A 20,824-nucleotide genomic window follows, 5' to 3' on the forward strand; every position below is an offset into this window, starting at 1 on the left:
CTTATGCTTATGGTTAGGGCTGGGTAGGGGTTAAGGTTGTCATAGTTAGCATTAGCATTTTTTCCCATAGAAATGAATGAGCAGTCCCCAAAAATATATGATTACATGACTGTGTGTGTGTATGTGTGTGCATGTCTGTATATGTGTGTGTGAGTGTGCATGTGTGTGCAGGTGTCTACACTGTTTGAGGGCTTCCCATTATTTAGGCTGACTCGTCCCCCTGAGCTCAGATGCAAACACAAAACCATGACATTCATCATGGTGCATTCCTGATATTAAGCCACATAAAGTTAGTGTATTACAATATTTGATTACATTCATAAAAATGAATTAAACAGCATGTACACTTCTTGTTGGTGTTTTGCATGGCACCTTAATCTGCCACATGTTTACCCTACGATACCAGGGCAGGCAGCTCGCTTTCTGCTCGTGTATAAGGAGACACAGAGGGTGAGGGTCAGTGGGGAAGGCCCACACCCCACAGCCTTACTGACAGGTTTCTCGTCAGCCCTGACAGCATGTGTTGTCCATGTGTGCTTCTCCCCAACAATAACAGGCATAATGCACAGGTGACATCATCCCATATGCAATATCTTCAGATGTCAAATTAAATGTATCTGTCATAGATTGGTTTCACTCAAAGATTTAAACTACACCAATTCAAGTTTTCCACCAACATGATTACATTTGAAAATTAATCACAATGCTCTTGTAGGTTCATGTTACGGCCAAGTCAATGACCACAACATAAAACCCAACAAGCTGGCTGAATAATCTAGGGTTTTTATTTACAGCAAAAAAAACATTACATGAAAGATCCAGAGAACATAAGAGAGAGAGCAACTAAAGATATCTAACCAAACAAACAGCCTCTCAGCAGCAGAAAAACTTACTCTGAGAAGAATCACTGAGCCACTGACCTTTCAGAACAGCCATCGGGCCACGTGGTGTATGTGCAAAAACTAGATCAGCGGGACTGAAACCTAGAGATTCCTATACTACCTCTCTGCAGGCAAACAGCAGCTAAGGGACAGCATCTGCCCAGTCCTTCCCAGTTTCCACGCAATAAGTTCGCCACATACTCTTTAGGGTCTGGTGAAACCGCCTCAAGGCCCCCTGACTTTCAGGATGATAGGCACTGGAGATATTATGCTGGATATGCAGCTGTCTTAACACTTGGCCAAACACACGAGAAGTAAAATTGAAACCCCTGTCAGTTTGAATGATCTTAGGTAGACCAAACAGAGTAAAAAATTTCAACAGCTCCTTAGTTACGGCCTTAGCAGTGATCTTCCTCAAAGGAACTGCCTCTGGGAAACGGGTGTTTGCACCCATCATCGTCAACAAATATTGGTAGCCATCCTTGGATCATTCAAGTGGGCCAACAATATCAACAATGACATGGTCAAAAGGCTGTCCAGTCACTGTTATAGGATACAGAGGAGCAGGAGGAATTGTTTGGTTAGGTTTTCCAGTGAGCTGACATACTCTACAAATCTTACAGAAACGAACTACATTCTTTTTCAGCCCAGGCCAAAAGAAGTGTTGTAACACACGGTTAAGTGTTTTAGTGACACCTAGGTGTCCAGCTAGACCAACATGAGCTACTTTTGATACATCACCTCTGTAACTCGATGGAACTACAACCTGATGTACAAAGATCCACTCATCAGGTACATTATAAGGCCCTCATTTCCTCATGAAAACTCCATCACGCAAAATATAACAGTGAGGTTCCTTCTCAATCTCAGTCTCAAATAACGCAGACTGGAACAGAGTAGCTAGAGATGAATCAGCCTTTTGGGCAGTGATGATTTTTTTCTTAGGAAGACTCAGAGAATTCTCACTATTATTTTTACCTGATTTCCCAACAGGACCAGATAGAGGAACATAGGAAAAGGGCTCAGATTTCAAAAACTCAGCTGGGGAAACAAAGAAAGTCTCAGACAGATCAAAATCATCACTATGCCGAGGAAAGTCACAGTGTTCATCAGCTACAGGGTCGAAATTCCGCTTCGCCATAGAGCAAGTTACAGTGCAAGCAGGAAAGATGTCAGTAATAATCCAAATATCAGTATGAAACAATCAGTTATCATCTTTGGTCAATCCTAATTGCAAACTTTCAAGCGTGAAAGACTTGGAGCTTGGAGACTTTCAGCTTCATGGGACAGTGCAGCGTGGACGTGGTTGAAATCAGGATGGTATGCAGTCTAACTTGCGATAATCAATGGCTGCTTCATCATTGCCACGCCCGGCTCGTCCGCTCCTCGTGTGTGCCACGTCCCCCTGATTATCCACGTCTGCTTCCCCGATCGTACCCAGCTGTGTCTTGCTGTTTTGATCTATCCTGTCTATTTGAGTCCATGTCTTGCCTGAGTCCTTCGTCTGTCATTGATGTTAGTTGAAGCTTGATGTTTCCTACTCCCCGTATCCTTATTAAATCCCCGTAATCTGCCTGCCTGCCTGCTCCTTGCTCGATCGCCCGCCTTTACCAGCGATCACAAGAGCCAACCCTGACAATCATAGTGCCTTTAGCATTCCATATGTGGATGATTCTCAAATCCTGAATTAATTATCATATCAAGGGAAGCATGTGCAGTAAATTGACATTGGTCTTTTTTCAACACACCCAAACATTCACCTTGGACCATGGTACTCAGTCATCCTGACATATAGGGTTGACCTCACTCCCAGACTGCCTGTTGGCCCGCAGTAGGCTCCATTGATCAGAACTGGTTGGCATCTTGCACTCTGGATTATGGGCAAACGCCTTCCTTTTGAGTGGCTCTGAGAAAGAGAAAATAGATGCAGGTGAGTCGGAGAGTGAAGTTTGACCCCTGACACACAGTCATTAAAAATGTAATTCTGTTATGAAAACCTAATTCACCTTAAAAACATAAGATTGCTTTGCTTTTAGGCAACTGTAAATAAAAATCTGATTTTGAATTCCTTAAAATGTCCCTCTAATCTTAACATACTGTATAATAACAATTGATACTTTATTGATCCCTGTGGGGAAATTGTCATTATGCCTCCCTAAACTTACACTTTTTTGTGGAGTTAGTTGTCTGCAAAGAGCTGCCACCTGTAGTGGCACCCTGGGAGCTGGGGGTTAAGGACCTTGCTCAAGGACCTGCAGATGTGCTGAGGCTAGGTTCGAACTGATGACCTTGGATTAGCCCACTGAGATACATACCACCTTCATGATCATGGTATCTCTCCTGCCAGGTAAGTATGACGTAAATAATAAAACAGAAATCATTCAAATATTCCACCATCTTAATGGTAAACATCAAAGAACACTTCACTGAGATACGCTGAACATATTGCAGACACTCCAGATCCCTGCCAGGACCTCAGCTCTCTGTGTCCCGACGAGGGACAGGACATCTGCGCAGGGGTCGGGTCCCACCCGCCAAGCCCCCTGGCTCGCCATCGGTCTCACTGGCATTGGCTCAGTGGTCGGCTGGGGGTCCTCCAGCTCCTGCGGTCCTCCAGCTCCTGCTTGCTGGTCGCCCGCGGTTCCCCTGGCTCTAGCTCGACAGTTGCCTTCAGTCCCGCCTCCAGCACCTCGTCAGTCACCTGCGGTGCCCCCTGCTCTGACTCGTCGGTCGCCAGCACCTTGGCCAGCTGTGGCTGCGCCTTCGCCTGTCGCAGCTTCTGCTCCCTCCTCCCCTCCTCCATCAGTCCCTCCGTCTGTCTGTTTCCAGTTTTCATTAGTCCTGTGTATTTACGTCCACGTCAGAGTGTTTCCAGAGTCCTGTCATTGAAGTAATTTGTTTTGCCCTGTATGTCTCTCCGCTTGCCTATTAAATCCTTCATTCCCCGATCCTTTGTCTCCTTCTTCTGCTTCCCTGGTCTGTGCCCCGCGATTTATAACACATCCTCCAAGTTCCTACACCGCTGATGACAATGACAATACAAACTTTTGTATCTTAAGTCTTACTAATACAATTTAGTACTTAGAATTATGATAGTATTTAATGTCTTTAGGAATCCCCTATACAATTGGTCACATTCACACTTCTTAGTGCCCTCTGACCTCTTCTCCTCCAGGACCATGTCGAGATGCCTGAGTTGCTCCAGAAAGCCAGAATTTGGGCAAATGTGCCGGTGCTTCCTGACAGTGCAGATGGCCTCCAGTAGGGGGAGCCCTTCGCAGATCATGAGATATGCCAGCGCCAGGGTGGCTGACCGGCTCACCCCCATAGCACAGTGCACCAACACCCTTCCTGTCACAGTGACAAAGGAAGGAATTGTTAACTTTAGATCTGTTTTTAAAACACATGACACACTACACAGTTAATACAACCATAACAAAATGGCCTGATTGTGTGTCAGCAGTACAGTTTCAGCCTTTTACTATCCTTCTTTCTGATGCCGCATTCCATTTACCTTGGAGGTCGGAAGGTGGAGCCGTGAATAACCAAATGAACTGTGTTTCCACTCGGAAGGACATTTAACAATGTCAGGGACCTGTTTCAAACAGCAGTATTTCTTGCTTAACTGGAAGTACTCCAGTTTAAATGGCCTTTATCTTTGTTCACTTACATTTAGCCCAGACTTTCTTAAATCTGACAAATGATCCAGTTAAGCAAGAAAATTTGCATTCTGAAACAGGTTCAGTGATAGCCATTGTTAGTAATACCAATTGATAACGACAGATTATGTGGTACTTTCCACATACAAACATCGTAGCAACATGTCCACAGATAGAGGTTGGACAGTGCTGTGTCTTTGACCGATTTAATGAGTCACAAATAAGACCTAAGTGCTACTCACTTCTGTTAACGAAGGGTGCAGTCATCATGAATTGTGAGGTTGGGGTTTGCGGAGGTTCCTCCAACTTTCTGACTTTTTTCAGCTGAAATTTCCAAATGGCACCTCAGAAATTCCAACTTCCGAATTTAAATGGAACGCAGCATAAGGTTTGTCTAATGCAGCATGATGTTCTGTTGCAGATCAGACATGACAAAGGCTTCGCTGTGACATTTGTAAACAAAATCCTTCAATACTTGGAGAATCTTGCCTTTCTGGGACAGTGCAGTCTGGATGAATGCAGCTGTTGGGTAGAAGAATGGGCTAAGGTTGAAACTTGGATGGTCGGCAGCTTGAACCCCATAATAAGTGATGGCCATGTCACTGTAGAGAGAGGCGGGGGAGCGGATGCGTCCATCTGCGCCATTCACTATGTGGGTGATTCCCAAATCAGACAGAATGGCCTTGTCTCGTGCTGTTGACCTGAACACAATCAGTTCACTTTCTTATTCACTAATAAGTCAACAGAGGCACAGCCACAAGTTAAACTCATTACCCCCCTTTTCTGCAGATCCCCAAAACCTGGGTTTCTCAATCACAGGACATTTGGGAGAACCACAGCAGTGAAAACGTGGTTCAGTCCATAATGAACCACCACACGAATGCAAACCCAATCAAAGACTGGGAAAATTTGAGAAATTTAAGGATGGGGACACCATCCCCAGCCCACCGACATGATAAATGATGAACAGCTGGACCTTGTGGTTGGAAAGTTTGAGAAACGCTTCCCTAAACTGCAGTTGATCATCAGCCTAAAGAATCATTTTGGCTCCTGCCATATTTTACTTCTGGGTTCTTTGTAGGCTACTGATGCTTTGTCTCACCAGCAGATATCTCTGCAGACTTTGTGGCTCCATACATACAGTCACTACCAGAGCTTACAGGAGCAAACTTTCCAATGAGGGTTTTTACAGTCAAATTTAACTTGGGGATGTTTGATTCTGAATTCCCCATAATAATGTTTCTCTTTGATCTCACAATCCATCAGAAGCATAGAAACATTTTTTTTTGCACACCAGAATTCAAAGTAATGTTTTCATCATGCTTTATTCCACCAGCAGTTACAGTATAACTCGATCATAACAAAAGTGCATGGTACAGATTTCCCCCGATATCCAAAAATAGAGCATTCCCATGACAGCTTACAAAAGCCGAAATGGCGTAAAGCGAAGAAGCAATTAACACTAAGATATAGTAAAATCAGGAATTATATGATACACAGCCTATAGAATGTAGAAATAATGTATGTACAGTATAGTTTCACTTACCAGAATCAATACAGTCATGTGTTGCTTACTGACAGCGATATATTCTGAGAAATGCATTATTAGGTGATTTTGTCATTGTAGTGTCACGCCCCCCTAGACAGAACACGGCTGTAGTCAATTCAAATGTTCTTCCCCCACAGCAAAAAAGCAGTCGAGCCCGAGAGGGCAGTGCAAGGTATTGTTGCTGTATATAGGCCCTGCTGAGCACTCTCTTGTTTCACTTCTCTCTAGCCTTCCCTGCCTGCCCCGCCTGCCCTGTCTACCTCGCCCGCCTGTCCCGGACCCCTCGTCTTCCCAGCTCCTGCCTGTTCTTGCCTCTCGTCCTTCCCGTCCCCCTGTTTGGTGTGACTAGGTAGGACTGACCAACCCGGCTTTCGTCTCATCCACTCCGTCCCCGACTACGTCTTCTGCCTCACGTCTAGGTTCTGGATGTTTTGGTTACTGAAATAAAACAGAGGCATCGTGCAAACTGGGTCCTGACTGCTGACATCCCAGAGTGTACTCATGCAAACCAAGATGGTATAGCCTACTACAAACCTAGATGGTATAGCCTATTACAAACCTAGACGGTATAGCCTATTACACACCTAGACGGTATAACCTATTACAAACCTAGATGGTATAGCAACTTACGCTATATGATATATCAGTTTCAATTCAGTTTCAGTTTCAATTTATTTGTCATATGTATGTTAACACAGGGCCAGCATTACAATGAAATGTGTTGGATGAGAGAATAAACAGGGAAACAGTCTCTCGGCACTGGAAGATAAGAATATGAAATAACATTAAGCATTAAAACATCATAAATAAGGGAATGTCTGTGTATGTATAGGTGGGGTGGGAGAGGAGGAGGTAGAGCAAGTACCAGTGCTACAGATTTACTGGTAAAACTGTTCTCGAGTCTGGTAGTCCGAGCAGCATATGCTACTATATCGCCTTCCAGACGGCAACAAATTGAACAGCTGGAAAGCTGGGTGACTGTAGTCATTGTTATTGCCTGTGGTATTTTTTATTTTTATTCTAAATAACAATTAATGGTACACAGATAGATCAGGGGTAAATACATAGACTGGTTTATTATCATTATCAAGTATTGTATACTGTATATAATTGTGTGTGTTTACATGACTGGTAGTCACGCGTTAGGACATCAAGAGGCAAAAGGAATTTTTCAGCTTCATTATAATCTCATGGAACTACAGTCGCATATGCAGTCCATTGTTGACCAAAACATTGTTGTTACATGACACATGCCTGTATATCGGTAATTGACTTGCTGATAAACATTTTTTAAACGGTATTTTCAATTTTCTTTGATTTTCTTTCGGTTAGCAAAAACAAGTGGTAATGTATCTTGTGAAAGAAGTGCTGTAAACTGAATATTCGTAAAGGGGGGGGGGGGGGGGGGTACGTTTAAATTTAATTTAATTTTAAAACCATTCCAGGAAAACATTATTTTCAACTATGACTTAATATAAAGCAGGATTTGTAATGTAAACATTACCACCAAAACACCTGATCATCGTGTTTTATGTTATGGGTGGCTTGGGGAACGATGACACGATCCATGTAGCGGCTCCAACAAACAAAGGACTTCAATTAAACTAAAAAAAAACACACAAAACAAAACTCAGGAAGAACTATAGCAGAACAGCAGCAAACACACAATGACCAACTGAGGAACCGGGGCAAAAGCAGGCACATATATACACATAACGAGGACTCCAACCAGGGACAGGTGTGGGCTATTACAGCACACTAAGGACTACGACTAGCAAGAAACAGATGAGCATAATCAAGAATCACTACAGACATTAGAAATACGGGTAGAGAACATACAGCAATAACAAAGGAGGTAACAAAGAGCAAACACAAGGCACTAACAGATAAACACCAACATACGTAACTTAACCAGGAGTATATGACAAAAGACAAATGTTAAATTATAAACCCCAGATGGCAGGGACGCCACCCTCATAGCCGCATGCTCAGCCCACTGAGCCACAAGGCAGCCAAACTAGCAAGAGCCCACATTAGGAATGAACAAACCTGGGAAATGACAGGGGTGGAATTATTGTGACTTCTCAGCAGATTTCTGCCCTCCCCCAGTGTCCTGGGTAATTCCAGTGTTGTTAGTGTATGTCCGTGCTCTTCAAACCTGGACCTCCGTTCCAAATCCAGGCCTTGTTTTCAGTTCTCCCAGGTAGTTAATTTAATAATTACTGATTCTGATTCACACCAGGCTCATGGGTAAAGGAAGACTAGAAAATCAGCAGTGCTTGGAGCTTGAGGACCATGATTTGAATATCCCTGGAGTATATACAAATCAGTAATGCATATCCATGAGGCTTCCTGGTACTCACTCATCACTGATGTACAGGTTTGACCACACTTCATCCACAGGGTCCACGGGCTTCCTGTTGGCCCATAGGTGTCTCTGCAGTTCAGAAACGGATGGCGGCTCGTACCCCTGCGAACCAGCAAAATCCTCATTCGCTTCTCTGTCAGGCACTCTTGGAGGCATGAAGTACAGAGGCTACTGATGTGGTGTGAAGTCTGGCACCAGATCCTGCTGAGACTCAATTTGCATCACTGCAGTGTGTGTAGTAATACCCAGAAAAGACGTCTTCAAAATACTGAATAAGAGTTAGACTCACAATTGGTCAAATGTTTACACCGTTCGGGACTGAAATCTTAATTCAATGGTTCTTAACCTTTTTTGAGTGAGGGACCTCTTTTTGAATCTGGTGAAAGCTACAGACTCCCTCCGGAAAATATGCATATAAACTCCATTTTACATGCAATTCATGTTTATGAATATACAATAAACATAACTGTTGATTTGTAATCTGACCATCACAAACGCCCAAAGACTCACTGGCAGAATCCTTGGGGGTCCATGTACCCCAGTTTAAGAAGTCCTGCCTTAATATTTTTATTCTTAGTTTCATGTTTCCAGGAAGGAAAGTGCAACAGAGTCCTTTTAATACATTTGAAATACCTTTTTGAAGAATAACTAATTTTTCTGCACCTCTTCATTAACACATACGGATTTTTATTAGCTTCCCTTAATGTGAGTTCCTCTACTGGTGCTCAAATCTCTGACCTCGTGGTTATCTGCCAAACCTCACCCATTACAACAACAATGCTAACTTGGGAAACATTTGAAAGAAAAAATATGTTTGATATAGATTTCTCTGAGAACGTTTTCTGAAAATGAATGTCATTGACATAACACTTCTGCTGAGGACTCAATTAGTGTAACTGGTGAAATCAACAACCAGAAAGTATTTTACAATATTCAATATATTGAATATTTATATACAATATAAAAATACTCTGAATTTAAGGAGCTGACTCCTTATCAAATCTACCACCACAGCAGATTAAATAGGCAACCTGCCTCCTAAACATTATCTAGGAATGTATGTACTGTACCTTTAAAGTTATGTGATATGCAAATTTTGATTGCCAGATTCGGAAACTAAATCTGGGGATGACATCCAATGAGTGCGAAAGCAGAGCTTGAATCTAACAGCCTCACATACATTTCCTGGAGATGAGTATACTGTACTCTTTCTTAGTTTCAAACTGGAACTTCACACTCATAATCCAACAGAGCTGTGCAACTCAGACTCAGGGAAATAAACGAATTTGAGATGGCAGTGTGGTCAATTTTGAACTGAATTGAACATGCGTTCATCATAGGAATAAACTGTTTGTCTGGTGATTCAGGTGGATATGTGGGCTGATATTAAAACTGGTGACTGCATATCAACCCTTAAAACATAGTAAATGTTTTCCAGGGGTGCAGAAGAGATTTTTGAAGTAGGGGGCATCAAAAAAATGAGCAGAGGATCTCATCTTTTATGTTTATTACAGTTATGCTTGATGAAGCATTCAGCGTGATTTGGCTAATGGTTTAATACACTAAACATTTTGATTGACACTGGTGCAGCATACATACACTGTTACTTTGTTATCCGGTATGGAGTTTCCAATCACCCACAAATGACCTGTGGGACAATAGGATAAACAATACATTGCCATCTCTACAATTTGTTGCAAGTTTAACTGAGCCCCAGTATACTGTAATGTTACAATTATGTAAAGACACATTCGTAGATTTATTGCTTGATTCAAGTAGACATCATTTCACATTAGGGCAAATTTAGATGAAGTCTTTATCTTTGTGGCAGTAACACAAATTAGCCTACTTGAGATATGAGAAAAATTATCTTGACAATCGCAGTCAACATAGACTTGATATAGATTAAGCCTATATAGAATTTACGTTTGCTTACATTGCTTGCTATTTGAAGGAATGCTGTGATAGCAGCATTCCTTGCAGGCAATCTTTGCATCAATTTAGGAGTCAGGCGTCATCCCAACTGACTGGAAAATGGGACTTGTAGTTCCTATCTGGAAAGGGAAGGGTGATCGCCTGGATTGAGGCAACTACAGGGGGATAACACTGCTTTTATTCCTGGGTGATGTCATCCTTAACAGGATCCGTGATCACTTGCTCATCTGTCAGCGACCAGAGCAGTTTGGTTTTACGCCTAAGAAGTCTGTCATCGACCGTATCCTGGCACTGAAGGTTCTTATTGAACGCAAGTGTGAATATCGGCAGAGGTTCTTTGTAGCTTCTGTCGATTTTTGCAAAGTGTTTGAATCAGTTGATTGAGTTGCCCTCTGGGACATCCTGAGACTTTACGGGATCCCCTTAAAGTTGCTGGACATCTTGGCGAGTGCTGTGCAGAGTAGAGGGAGAACCTCCGCATTCTTCCCAGTTGATTCTGGGGTTTGCTAAGGGTAGGTTCTTGCTCCTACTCTATTCAATGCTTGTATAATGGTTGTATGCTATAATCTTAGCGCAGTCAATGGAGGCTCTGATCGGGGCTCTTGAGAGACTGGGCAAGGAGTCTGAGTGTCTGCATTTAATAACTTCTTAGGCACAGCCATCAGTAGTGTGTCTGTCTGTGGGGAGACTATTGACTTCATCGAGATTTATTTACCTCGGCAGCGACATTCATGGCTCCGGTGACTCTTCCTATGAAGTCAGCAGATGGATTGGAAGAGCATGGGGGGTCATGAGGTCGCTGGAAAGGGGTGTGTGACGCTCCCAATTTCTTTGCAAGAGGGCGAAGGTCTTTAGAGTCCTGGTGCTCCTTGTCTTGCTGTATGGCTGTGAGACATGGACGCTATCCAGTGAGCTGAGATAAAGACTGGACTCCTTCAGTACTGTGTCTCTTAGGAGAATTCTTGGGTACCGCTGGTTTGACTTTGTGTCGAATGAGCGGTTGCTAGAGGAGTTCCGAATGAGGCACATTACCTGCATTGTGAGGGAGCGTCCGTTATCATGACCCAAAACCTAATAGGAATGTGTGCACTTCAATGTTTGCCTACTAGGGTTGGTTAGATATATGAAGTTCTTAAGATATGTCAATATTTTTTAATACGAGATATATCATGAGACAATATTGTTTATATTGATATACTTTACCTTGCTTTAAAATTACACTCATAGAGCCTCCAATTCGCCTAATTCTCCTCTCCCTCTGTCTCTTGCACAACTGCTCCCTGCTCCGGCCCTATACCTCTTTGAACACAATAACCCATACTCACAAGTCCTGCATGCAGCGACAAGTCTCCGAAGAGGCTTGTCTGCATGCGCACAACAAAATCATGCACCTTTTGTCATGCTTGAAGAACCACCCATCGATCTGTTCTACATTGCATTGGAGTTACAGCGGAGTCTTGCGTAATCTTATTTCTGCGCTTTTCAATGTTTACTTGAAATATTTTATTAAATTTACATTTACATTTACATTTACAGGATTTGGCAGACGCCCTTAGCCAGAGCGACTTACATAAGTGCTTTGAGACTCTGCAATGAATTTCCAATGCTAGCTCAATAAGGACCCAAGCTATGAATACTATCTCTGAGAACTCCATTGAGTAGTGTAGATTTTTCTTTTTTTTTTTTTTTTTTTTTTTTTTTTTTAAACACACACCAGAATAAGAGTCGAGAAAGAATATAGAAGTTCTACGTCAGGTATTTCTGAAAAAGAAAAGTTTTGAGTCGTCGCTTGAAGACAGTCAAGGATTCTGCTGTTCGGACATCTAGGGGGAGTTCATTCCACCAACTAGGTGCCAGGACAGAGAAGAGCCGAGATGCGTGTCTTCCTTGTGCCTTGAGGGGAGGAGGGACCAGTCGAGCAGTGCTGGAGGATCGGAGAGATCGTGGTGCAGAGCGGGGTGTGATGAGGTCCTTTAGGTAGGATGGTGCCAGAGAATTTTTGGCTTTGTATGCGAGCATCAGTGTTTTGAATCTGATGCGTGCAGCTACAGGAAGCCAGTGGAGGGAGCGCAGCAAAGGAGTGGTGTGGGAGAACTTGGGAAGGTTGAAAACAAGACGAGCAGCTGCATTCTGAATCAGTTGGAGGGGACGGATGGCGCTCAGTGGTAAACCCGCTAGAAGCGAGTTACAGTAGTCAAGGCGTGAGATGACGAGGGACTGGACGAGTATCTGGGTAGCCTGAGTGGAAAGAAATGGACGTATCCTCCTGATGTTAAAGAGGAGAAACCGACAAGAGCGAGAAAGACTGGCGATATGTGAGGAAAATGACAACCGATCATCTATGGTAACTCCAAGGTTTCTAGCAGAAACCGAAGGACGGATTATGGAGTTGTCGAAAGAGATCGCAAGGTCCTGGAGGGGGGATGAGTCAGCCGGGATGTAAAGCAGCTCAGTTTTACTAGTGTTGAGTTTTAGCTGGTGAGTGGTCATCCAAGATGAGATGTCTGCCAAGCATGTAGAGATCTTAGTGGAGACATGAGTGTCTGAGGGAGGGAAGGAGAGGATGAGTTGAGTGTCATCGGCATAGCAGTGGTAGGAGAAGCCATGTGAGGATATAACTTCGCCAAGAGATTTAGTGTAGAGGGAGAATAGAAGAGGACCAAGAACCGAGCCCTGAGGGACACCGGTGGAAAGACAACGTGGAGTAGATGTGGATCCATTCCATGTCACTTGGTATGTTCGGCCTTCTAGGTAGGAAGCCAGCCAGCGCCAGGCCAGGCCACCAATGCCAAGACTCCTAAGGATGGATAGGAGAGTTTTGTGGTTGACCGTGTCAAATGCTGCTGATAGGTCAAGAAGGATGAGGACAGATGACAGTTTGGCCGATCTGGCAGCATGTAGCTTCTCAGTGACTGCTAAGAGGGCAGTCTCTGTAGAGTGAGCTGCTTTAAAGCCAGACTGATTAGGATCCTGGAGGTTGTTCTGAGAGAGATAGAGAGAAAGCTGGTTGTAGACTGTACGTTCGAGGATTTTTGAAAGGAAGGAAAGAAGCGATACTGGTCGGTAGCTGCAAGTGTCTGAGGGATTTAGAGTGGGTTTTTTTAGGATGGGAATGACCCTGGCTATTTTGAATGCTGTTGGTACATGACCGGAGGTTATGGAGCCATTAATGATAGTCGTGATGAAGGGAAGAAGGTCTAGACAGATTGTCTGAAACAATGCAGAAGGGATTGGATCAAGTGGGCAGGTGGTAGGGTTGGAAGATGAGATGACTTTCATGATCTCATCTGCCGTAAGACCGGAAAACTGGGCCAGTGAGGGGGGAGGGAAATCCTTAGTGTGTAGTGCAGTGGATGAGGGAGAGAATGTCTGACAGATTCTGTCAATCTTCTCGGCAAAGAAGTTGGCAAAATCTTCAGCAGTCAGGAAGGAAGGAGCAGGAGGGAGGGGAGGGTTGAGAAGAGATGAAAAGATGTTATGGAGTTTGCGAGGATCTCGTGAGGATAATTCAAGTTTGTCTTTGTAAAAGGCAGTTTTAGCTGCAGTCACGTCCATAGAGAATTTGGATAACAGAGTACGGTAGGAAGACAGATCTGCATCAAGCTTAGATTTCTTCCACGTCCTCTCTGCTACCCGCAATTCTCTTCGGTTAGTACGTAATGCAGCTGAAAGCCAAGGAGTAGGCCGAGTTTTCCTTGGTTTGGAAGACAGCGGGCAGAGGTTGTCCAAGGATGTGTGAAGTGAGGAGATGAGAGTATCAGTTGCAGACTCCAGTGCCAAGGAGGAAAAGGAGTCAGGGTCAGGAAGGTAAGACAGGGTGCAGGAAGCAACAGAAGAAGCGGAGACAGAGTGGAGGTTTGGTCGAGTGGGGAGGAAACGTTGAAAACTGGGATTGGCCAAGACGGGTAGGGCAATGGTAAAGGATACAAAGTGGTGATCAGAAATGTGTAGAGGAGTAGAAGAGATGTCAGTAGCCGGAGAGGGGCGGCTGAAAACCAGGTCGAGGACGTTACCTCCTTTGTGTGTCGGAGAGGAGCTGTTGGATGTTAAAGAGAAGGAATCGAGAAAAGGGAGGAGACCAGAAGAAGGGAGCTTGTCATGGGGGAGGTTGAAGTCACCAAGGAGAATGAGAGAGGAGCTGTCAGTGGGGAAGAGACTGAGGAGAGTATCAAGCTCCTCTAGAAAGCAGCCTAGGGGGCCAGGAGGGCGGTAGACAACAATGATCCGAATATCGAGTGGAGAGGTAACAGCAATTCCATGGAATTCAAAGGATGAAATGTTGAGATGGGGCAGAGAGAGGGGCGTGTAGCACCAGTTCCGAGTTACCAATAGACCTGTGCCACCGCCCCTGCCAGTCTGGCGAGGAGAGTGAGAGAAAGCATAAGCAGAGGAGAGAGCTGCCGGGGTAGCCGAGTTCTCAGGCGATATCCAGGTCTCCGTCAGAGCCAGAAAGTCAAGAGAGTGGTGTGAAGCAAGGGCGGAAATGAAATCAGCCTTCTTTACAGCAGACTGGCAATTCCAGAGGCCACCCAGCACGCTTCGCTGGGACTGGGGTGTTATGGGAGGGTAGACAAGATTACTGAGAGTGCGGCACCTGGATGTTGGATGAGATATTCTAGGTCTCAAAGATAAGTGTACTGGTATACGTCTAAGGCACATGTCTGTAGTGATGGTGTGAGAGATTGCGAAGTAGAGGATAGGATAGAGTAGGAGAGAAAGGTTAGAAGCAGTAGTAACAACTAGACCATTTACCTTTATCCGCCATAGACACAGGTGTCTGTGGCGGTGTCACCTTCAATTTAAACTCAGTAAGCCCTGCCCCCTAATTAACACCTTCAGGGAGACCGAAACTACGCTTGATTGCCAGGAACTACACACAACAACAGTTTCAACAGACAGTAAACAGAAAGCAAACAGAGTCCTATCTTACTAGCAGAGAAGTAATCCACAAACAGAGCTTGAAGCACACATATAATTATCTACGTTTTACTCCGGATCACGTTTTGATATCGAAAATGGAAAAACAGTTCGCTTAAACGCTTACATCGCGAAAGCCATCCCATCCATCCATCCATTTTCCAAACCGCTTATCCTACTGGGTCGCGGGGGGTCCGGAGCCTATCCCGGAAGCAATGGGCACGAGGCAGGCGAAAGCCATCCCTTCTTTCTTTATACATGCACCCCCTGCGTCGCAATATCGCTGAATAAACATCTTCTTTGTACGACGTACATGGACATTTGTCTGACTAATGAAGGGATCACCAATTAAGTTTAGTTAACATTAGAGTGCACTGCAAATTAGTTTACATATATTATTCATGCGAAATAAATTGTAATTATAAATAAAGTTGCACTCAACCCATGCAGCTGCGTAGCAGAACATGCAATAAAAACGAAAGCCAATAAACAGAACAATTTCATACCTCTCCGGGTTCACTTTGATCATGAATGTGTTGGTTTATTTAATGGGGAATGAAATAACGAAATAAGTCCCCAAGGCAGAGGTTGAGGACTACAGCATATTATGAACGATCGCCTGGAGGGTAAATCGATCCGTGTGACACGGAGATTAAATGACGGAACGGGAGGGGGCGTTAACTGGACTGCTGGCATTTAATAAAGAAGAACAGCCAAAATAAAACAATCAAGAGTAATATGTGAAGATAAGGAGAAAATTTATTGGGATTTCAAAAAGATAAGAGACTTGTTCTAGATCGGGGGGGGGGGGCAATCTTATCTGCAAAGGGCTGGTGTGTATGCAGGTTTTTGGGATAACCTTTAGGTCAGCTGTTCAAACCCAGGTGTGAGCCAATCAGTCCTCTAATTAGTCACCCAATTAGGCAGTTGCAGTGAAAACCTACATACACACCTGCCCTTTAATAAAATTACTCACCCCGTTCTAGATCATTAGTGATTAACTGCAGGTGAGTGGTGGTGCTTGTCCTCTGACCTACCTGCAGTTTATTAGTTCTATTAGTGCTACTAATATTACTACTAAAATTAATACTGCTAATAATTATTATAATTACAGTATTGCTTATTGTTGCTGATAATCCTTGCTACAGTCTATGAAGTCTTCTTCTGATGAAGCTTGCAGTGTAAATGATGTTGACTTTGTCATATTCACAGCTTCTTGGTACCCCGTGCTGACGACCTTTCCTGCTGCAGGGCCATATCGAGATGCCTGAGTTGCTCCAGGAAGCCAGAATTTGGACAAATGTCCCTGTGCTTTCTGACAGTGTGGATGGCCTCCAGCAGGGGGAGCCCTTCGCAGATCATGAGGTACGCAAGCACCAGGGTGGCTGACCGGCTCAGTCCCATGGCACAGTGCACCAACACCCTTCCTGTCCCAAACAACAGGTGAGAGCATAAGTATCATTGTCGCTTAGCAACTGAAACTGAAAACTAGATGCTTTTAGCATGACAACAATGACAGCTCCCTTGACCCCCCCTCCCCCATCTAATCTTTACCCCTCCCCAACCTCTACAATCTCTAGGCCCCTACACACTCTCCCCAGCAGTGGCTCTTACCTTTTCCGTCACTAAGCAGCAATACTTCAAATGTGGTGCAATTTATCTCAGAAGGAGTAGGTCTCAAATGATCACTTATAACCGAGTAGGTTACTACAGCCTGAGCGCCGGATCTGACCCACAAATCGGCTTTTAAGCAAATAAATACTCCTGTATTGGTTTTGTTTATTTTATTTGGTGATATTGTTTGTGTCATGATCACGGGCGGCGAGAGCGGCGATCGTGCGGGTTGGCAGGTAAGGAACAGGCAGACAGGTCGGATTCGGGGCAAAACTCGGGGTTTATTAAGGGAACTAGAAGCCGGAGACATGAACCACACTAATACCATACAAACCACAATGACGGACAGGGGAGACAAGCAAGACCAGGACTTAAATAGGACAGGACCAATCAAAATAAGCAGACACAGATGGAGACGATCAGGGAAGTACACGTGGGTAATCAGGGGGCGTGGCACACACGAGGAGCGTACGAGCCGGGCATGACAGTTTGTAGTAAACAAGCTCAGTACTGTGTGTATGTGACAGGGAACCCAAAGCTTTCAGTACCGTATTGGGAAAGTGCTGCTCGTATGAATTTTGCAGTTGGGTAGAAAAAGGGACTGAGGTCGAAGTCTTCAGCGTCATCAGCCTCCACGCCATAGTAGTGTATGGGCAACTCCCTGTAGAAGCGTGCTCCGGTGTTGATGTGCAATGGCCCGTGGGCGCTGTTCACGATGTGGGTGATGCCCATGTCACGGAGGGTGGGCTTGTCCCGAGCAGCTGCCCTGAAATTCAAAATTTATGCTGTATTTTTCTTCCTCAACCTAAACTCAGAAATTCCGTGTATGTCAAAGGAAATACTATGCAGCATAAAATAAGATAATTTCAAGCAAGGTGGCGGTGTTGCTCCCTGGTGTTACATAGAGTGTAATTTCACGTACGCATTGCCGATGTACACTCCTGGCCACACTTGATTGATGGGCCCAGTACAGCCAAAGTCCCACTGCAGGATACGCTGTAGCTCTGATATGGGTGGTGTTTCGTAGTCCATCCTGTGGACATCAGCACTCGGTCATCTCATAAACACAAGCAGCATTAATTGAAACGTGACACATGTGGTCAAAGATTCTCAGACACTGTTGGCATTCCATAGGAACTTACTGTCTTTTTAGAAAATCCTGTGAAAGTACAAATGTTAACTCAGTGTCTAGTCCAGTAAGACAATTTTTTAACATTGACATAGGTTTCTATACTGATGTTTACCTGCCGGAAGATAATGGCATTAGCATGACTTTCGGGAAGGGTTATGAGCTTGGCTCTCAAGTCTCACGCATTGACACGTGAGACAGTCACATTTCATCCACTTCCCACGTTCACACGCCACACCTTGTATTTCTCATGCTGAGAAGTAAGGGATAACACCCACCAAGGTGTCCCGATATATAGAATTAATGGACGAGGCACGGGCATAAGGAGTGGAGTTTTCTGCCGAGTTCATAGCTATCCCGAATTATAGAGAGTTAACAGCCACCTACCCACCAATCAGAAAATTGCATTTGTTGTTGCCAGGTAAATTTCAAAATGAGTTACAGAGGATCCCGCTGCAAGCACATAATTACATGGATGCGCACACGCATGGAGTGCAGCCAAGGTGGAAGTGGAAGAAGAAGATCTGATGAATGCGGTAGGCAGGGCTCTCAAGCCTCATGCATTGACTATGAGGCACACGCTATACCCCTATCAGATGTAATCTAACTCCAAATGTTTGGTGAAACTTGAGAGCCCTGATTATATGTAATGCTGTTTCAAATCCCTGCCTACCAACACATAGCTCTGCATTGAACCTGCAGATGGATCGGGTCATGTGCAATCTGTTGGTGCTTTGTTCTGCTTTGGAAACTTAAGGCGATGGGGAGATAAAGAGCCCCATGTGGAGAACTGCTGTGAATTCTTGTGATTTCACAGTGCTTCTGGTACCTGAACTACAGGTTGTATTTGAACGTGTATGTTGATCTAACCAGAAGTTGCCGTGTGTGGACCCAGTTGGACCTGCCAGCCACCTGATCTGGGCTGGCTCTTGTGCGTAGAGTAAGGATGTGCAGGGGGGTGTTTGGAGTGACTGAGCACCTGCTTCTTCTGCCTGAGTGACTGAGTGTGCCTCCCTTTTGAGGTCCTCTGTGTCCCTTTTTGATCACCTATGATCACTGACCGTTTTGATTTGGGAACACTACCCCCACCCAACCTCTCACCCCAGAAAAATGTAACCCTGGTTGAGCATGTGTCCCTAAAAGTCTCTGCATGGTCCTGGTGTAGAGCAGTCTGCAGACTCACGTATGGCGTGCAGACTCCTCACTCTGTCCCCATGGAAGCTCTTCTGCCTTCCTCATGTAATGCAGATGTCCTGCATCCACTTTGAAAGTGGTTCTTCCTCTGTGGCAAGGTTTAGGTGGGGAAGGGGCTGTTTCCCCTTTTAACTTGAGGGAAACTAGACACCACCCAGCTCCGCAGGCACATTGCCCCCCGGTCCGACTGCAGGAAGGGGGAGGTGGGGCTTCGTCATGGTTACAGCGCTGTGCTACTTTTTTCTAATAGTACTTGTGGTGGTGAGAAGCAATAAATCCTACAAACATGTGCAGATATATGGTTTATTCAATCCTTTGTGAAACTTTAATAATTTAACTTGCATTATTACATCCTAAAAGGTAGCAAGTTCCCAACTGCCATCAGGCTTAATGTCATTTAAATTGTGGAATTCATTCACATATGAACTGGAGAAAAATAACTGGCTATTGGGAAACTCAGATCAAGCTGCAGCATCCAGTAAATCCACCACAGCAATGCAAATATTGGCTTGACTTGACTTTTCTTGCCCAGGAAATGGCAATGAGCCATGATAATTCTGCAGTTTTTTTTTAAATGATGACACAGGCTTCTGTATTGATAACATTATAAGTTTGCTTGCTGGAAGGTGATACTACTTGCAGGGAGATCAACATAACATTTTGGCTGTGTGTGTGTGTGTGGGGGGGGGGGGGGGATTGCTTCCCTATGGTTACAGTGCAATGGTCTGAGAAAATACCAATAATATTAAGCACATAACATCACTGCTAGTCCTCAGGGCAAAATGCCAACCAAATGTGTGGCTTAGAAAGGACAGTTTGTGTCACAGAGACCATTCCCCAGGAGATGGGTTCTAACTTGTGCCCTTGAGCAACTTACCTTAAAAAGCATGTTTAACTTGCTATATAGATACAGGAAGTGTAAAATAACCTCAAAAATGAAACTGGAATTAACATAAATCATAATTTTAAAAGTGCATTCGTACACTTTGTGATGTAGACTGACTTTACTGTATGTAAATCCACCCATTTTGGCGAATGGCTTGCTCAGTACAGGGTTGCAATGAACCTGAAGCAGGGGACACCCAGAACAGGACACCAGTCCACCTCAGGGCAGGGGACACCCAAGACGGAAAGGCAGTCCACCACAGGGCAGGGGACACCCAAGAGGGAAAGGCAGTCCACCACAGGGCAGGGGACACCCAAGACGGAAAGGCAGTCCACCACAGAGCAGGGGACACCCAAGAGGGAAAGGCAGTCCACCACAGAGCAGGGGACACCCAAGACGGAAAGGCAGTCCACCACAGGGCAGGGGACACCCAAGACGGAAAGGCAGTCCACCACAGAGCAGGGGACACCCAAGAGGGAAAGGCAGTCCACCACAGGGCAGGGGACACCCAAGACGGAAAGGCAGTCCACCACAAGGCAGGGGACACCCAGGATGGGACACCAATCCGTCACAGGGCAGGAGACACCACACGTCACAGAGATTTTTACTCATACATCTTTTTAAAATGAGAGAGTGTAAAAGTGATTACTGTTATGCCCCGTTCGTCTGCTCCTTCCGTGTGCCACGCCCCC

At 44.7% G+C, this 20,824-nt stretch overlaps 2 protein-coding genes across 2 annotated transcripts; both read right to left on the reverse strand.

The window, feature by feature from the left end:
* Nucleotides 1-28: 28 nt before the first annotated feature.
* On the reverse strand, nt 29-15,967 carry LOC125739268 (dual specificity protein phosphatase 13-like). The gene is made up of 7 exons (XM_049009169.1): nt 15,816-15,967; nt 11,108-11,277; nt 8,453-8,559; nt 5,030-5,241; nt 4,043-4,232; nt 3,309-3,722; nt 29-2,787 (listed from the first exon to the last, which is right to left on the reverse strand). The coding sequence occupies exons 2-6, from the start codon at nt 11,123-11,125 to the stop codon at nt 3,575-3,577; spliced, it is 675 nt and encodes a 224-aa protein (XP_048865126.1). The 5' UTR covers nt 11,126-11,277; nt 15,816-15,967; the 3' UTR covers nt 29-2,787; nt 3,309-3,574.
* An 83-nt stretch (nt 15,968-16,050) lies between these two features.
* LOC125739269 (dual specificity protein phosphatase 13-like) lies at nt 16,051-19,430 on the reverse strand. The gene is made up of 4 exons (XM_049009170.1): nt 19,236-19,430; nt 17,846-17,956; nt 17,472-17,689; nt 16,051-16,736 (listed from the first exon to the last, which is right to left on the reverse strand). The coding sequence occupies exons 1-4, from the start codon at nt 19,289-19,291 to the stop codon at nt 16,516-16,518; spliced, it is 606 nt and encodes a 201-aa protein (XP_048865127.1). The 5' UTR covers nt 19,292-19,430; the 3' UTR covers nt 16,051-16,515.
* Nucleotides 19,431-20,824: the final 1,394 nt, after the last annotated feature.

This window comes from Brienomyrus brachyistius, chromosome 3 (genome assembly GCF_023856365.1).
Source record: "Brienomyrus brachyistius isolate T26 chromosome 3, BBRACH_0.4, whole genome shotgun sequence".
In the NCBI taxonomy this organism is placed as follows: domain Eukaryota; kingdom Metazoa; phylum Chordata; class Actinopteri; order Osteoglossiformes; family Mormyridae; genus Brienomyrus; species Brienomyrus brachyistius.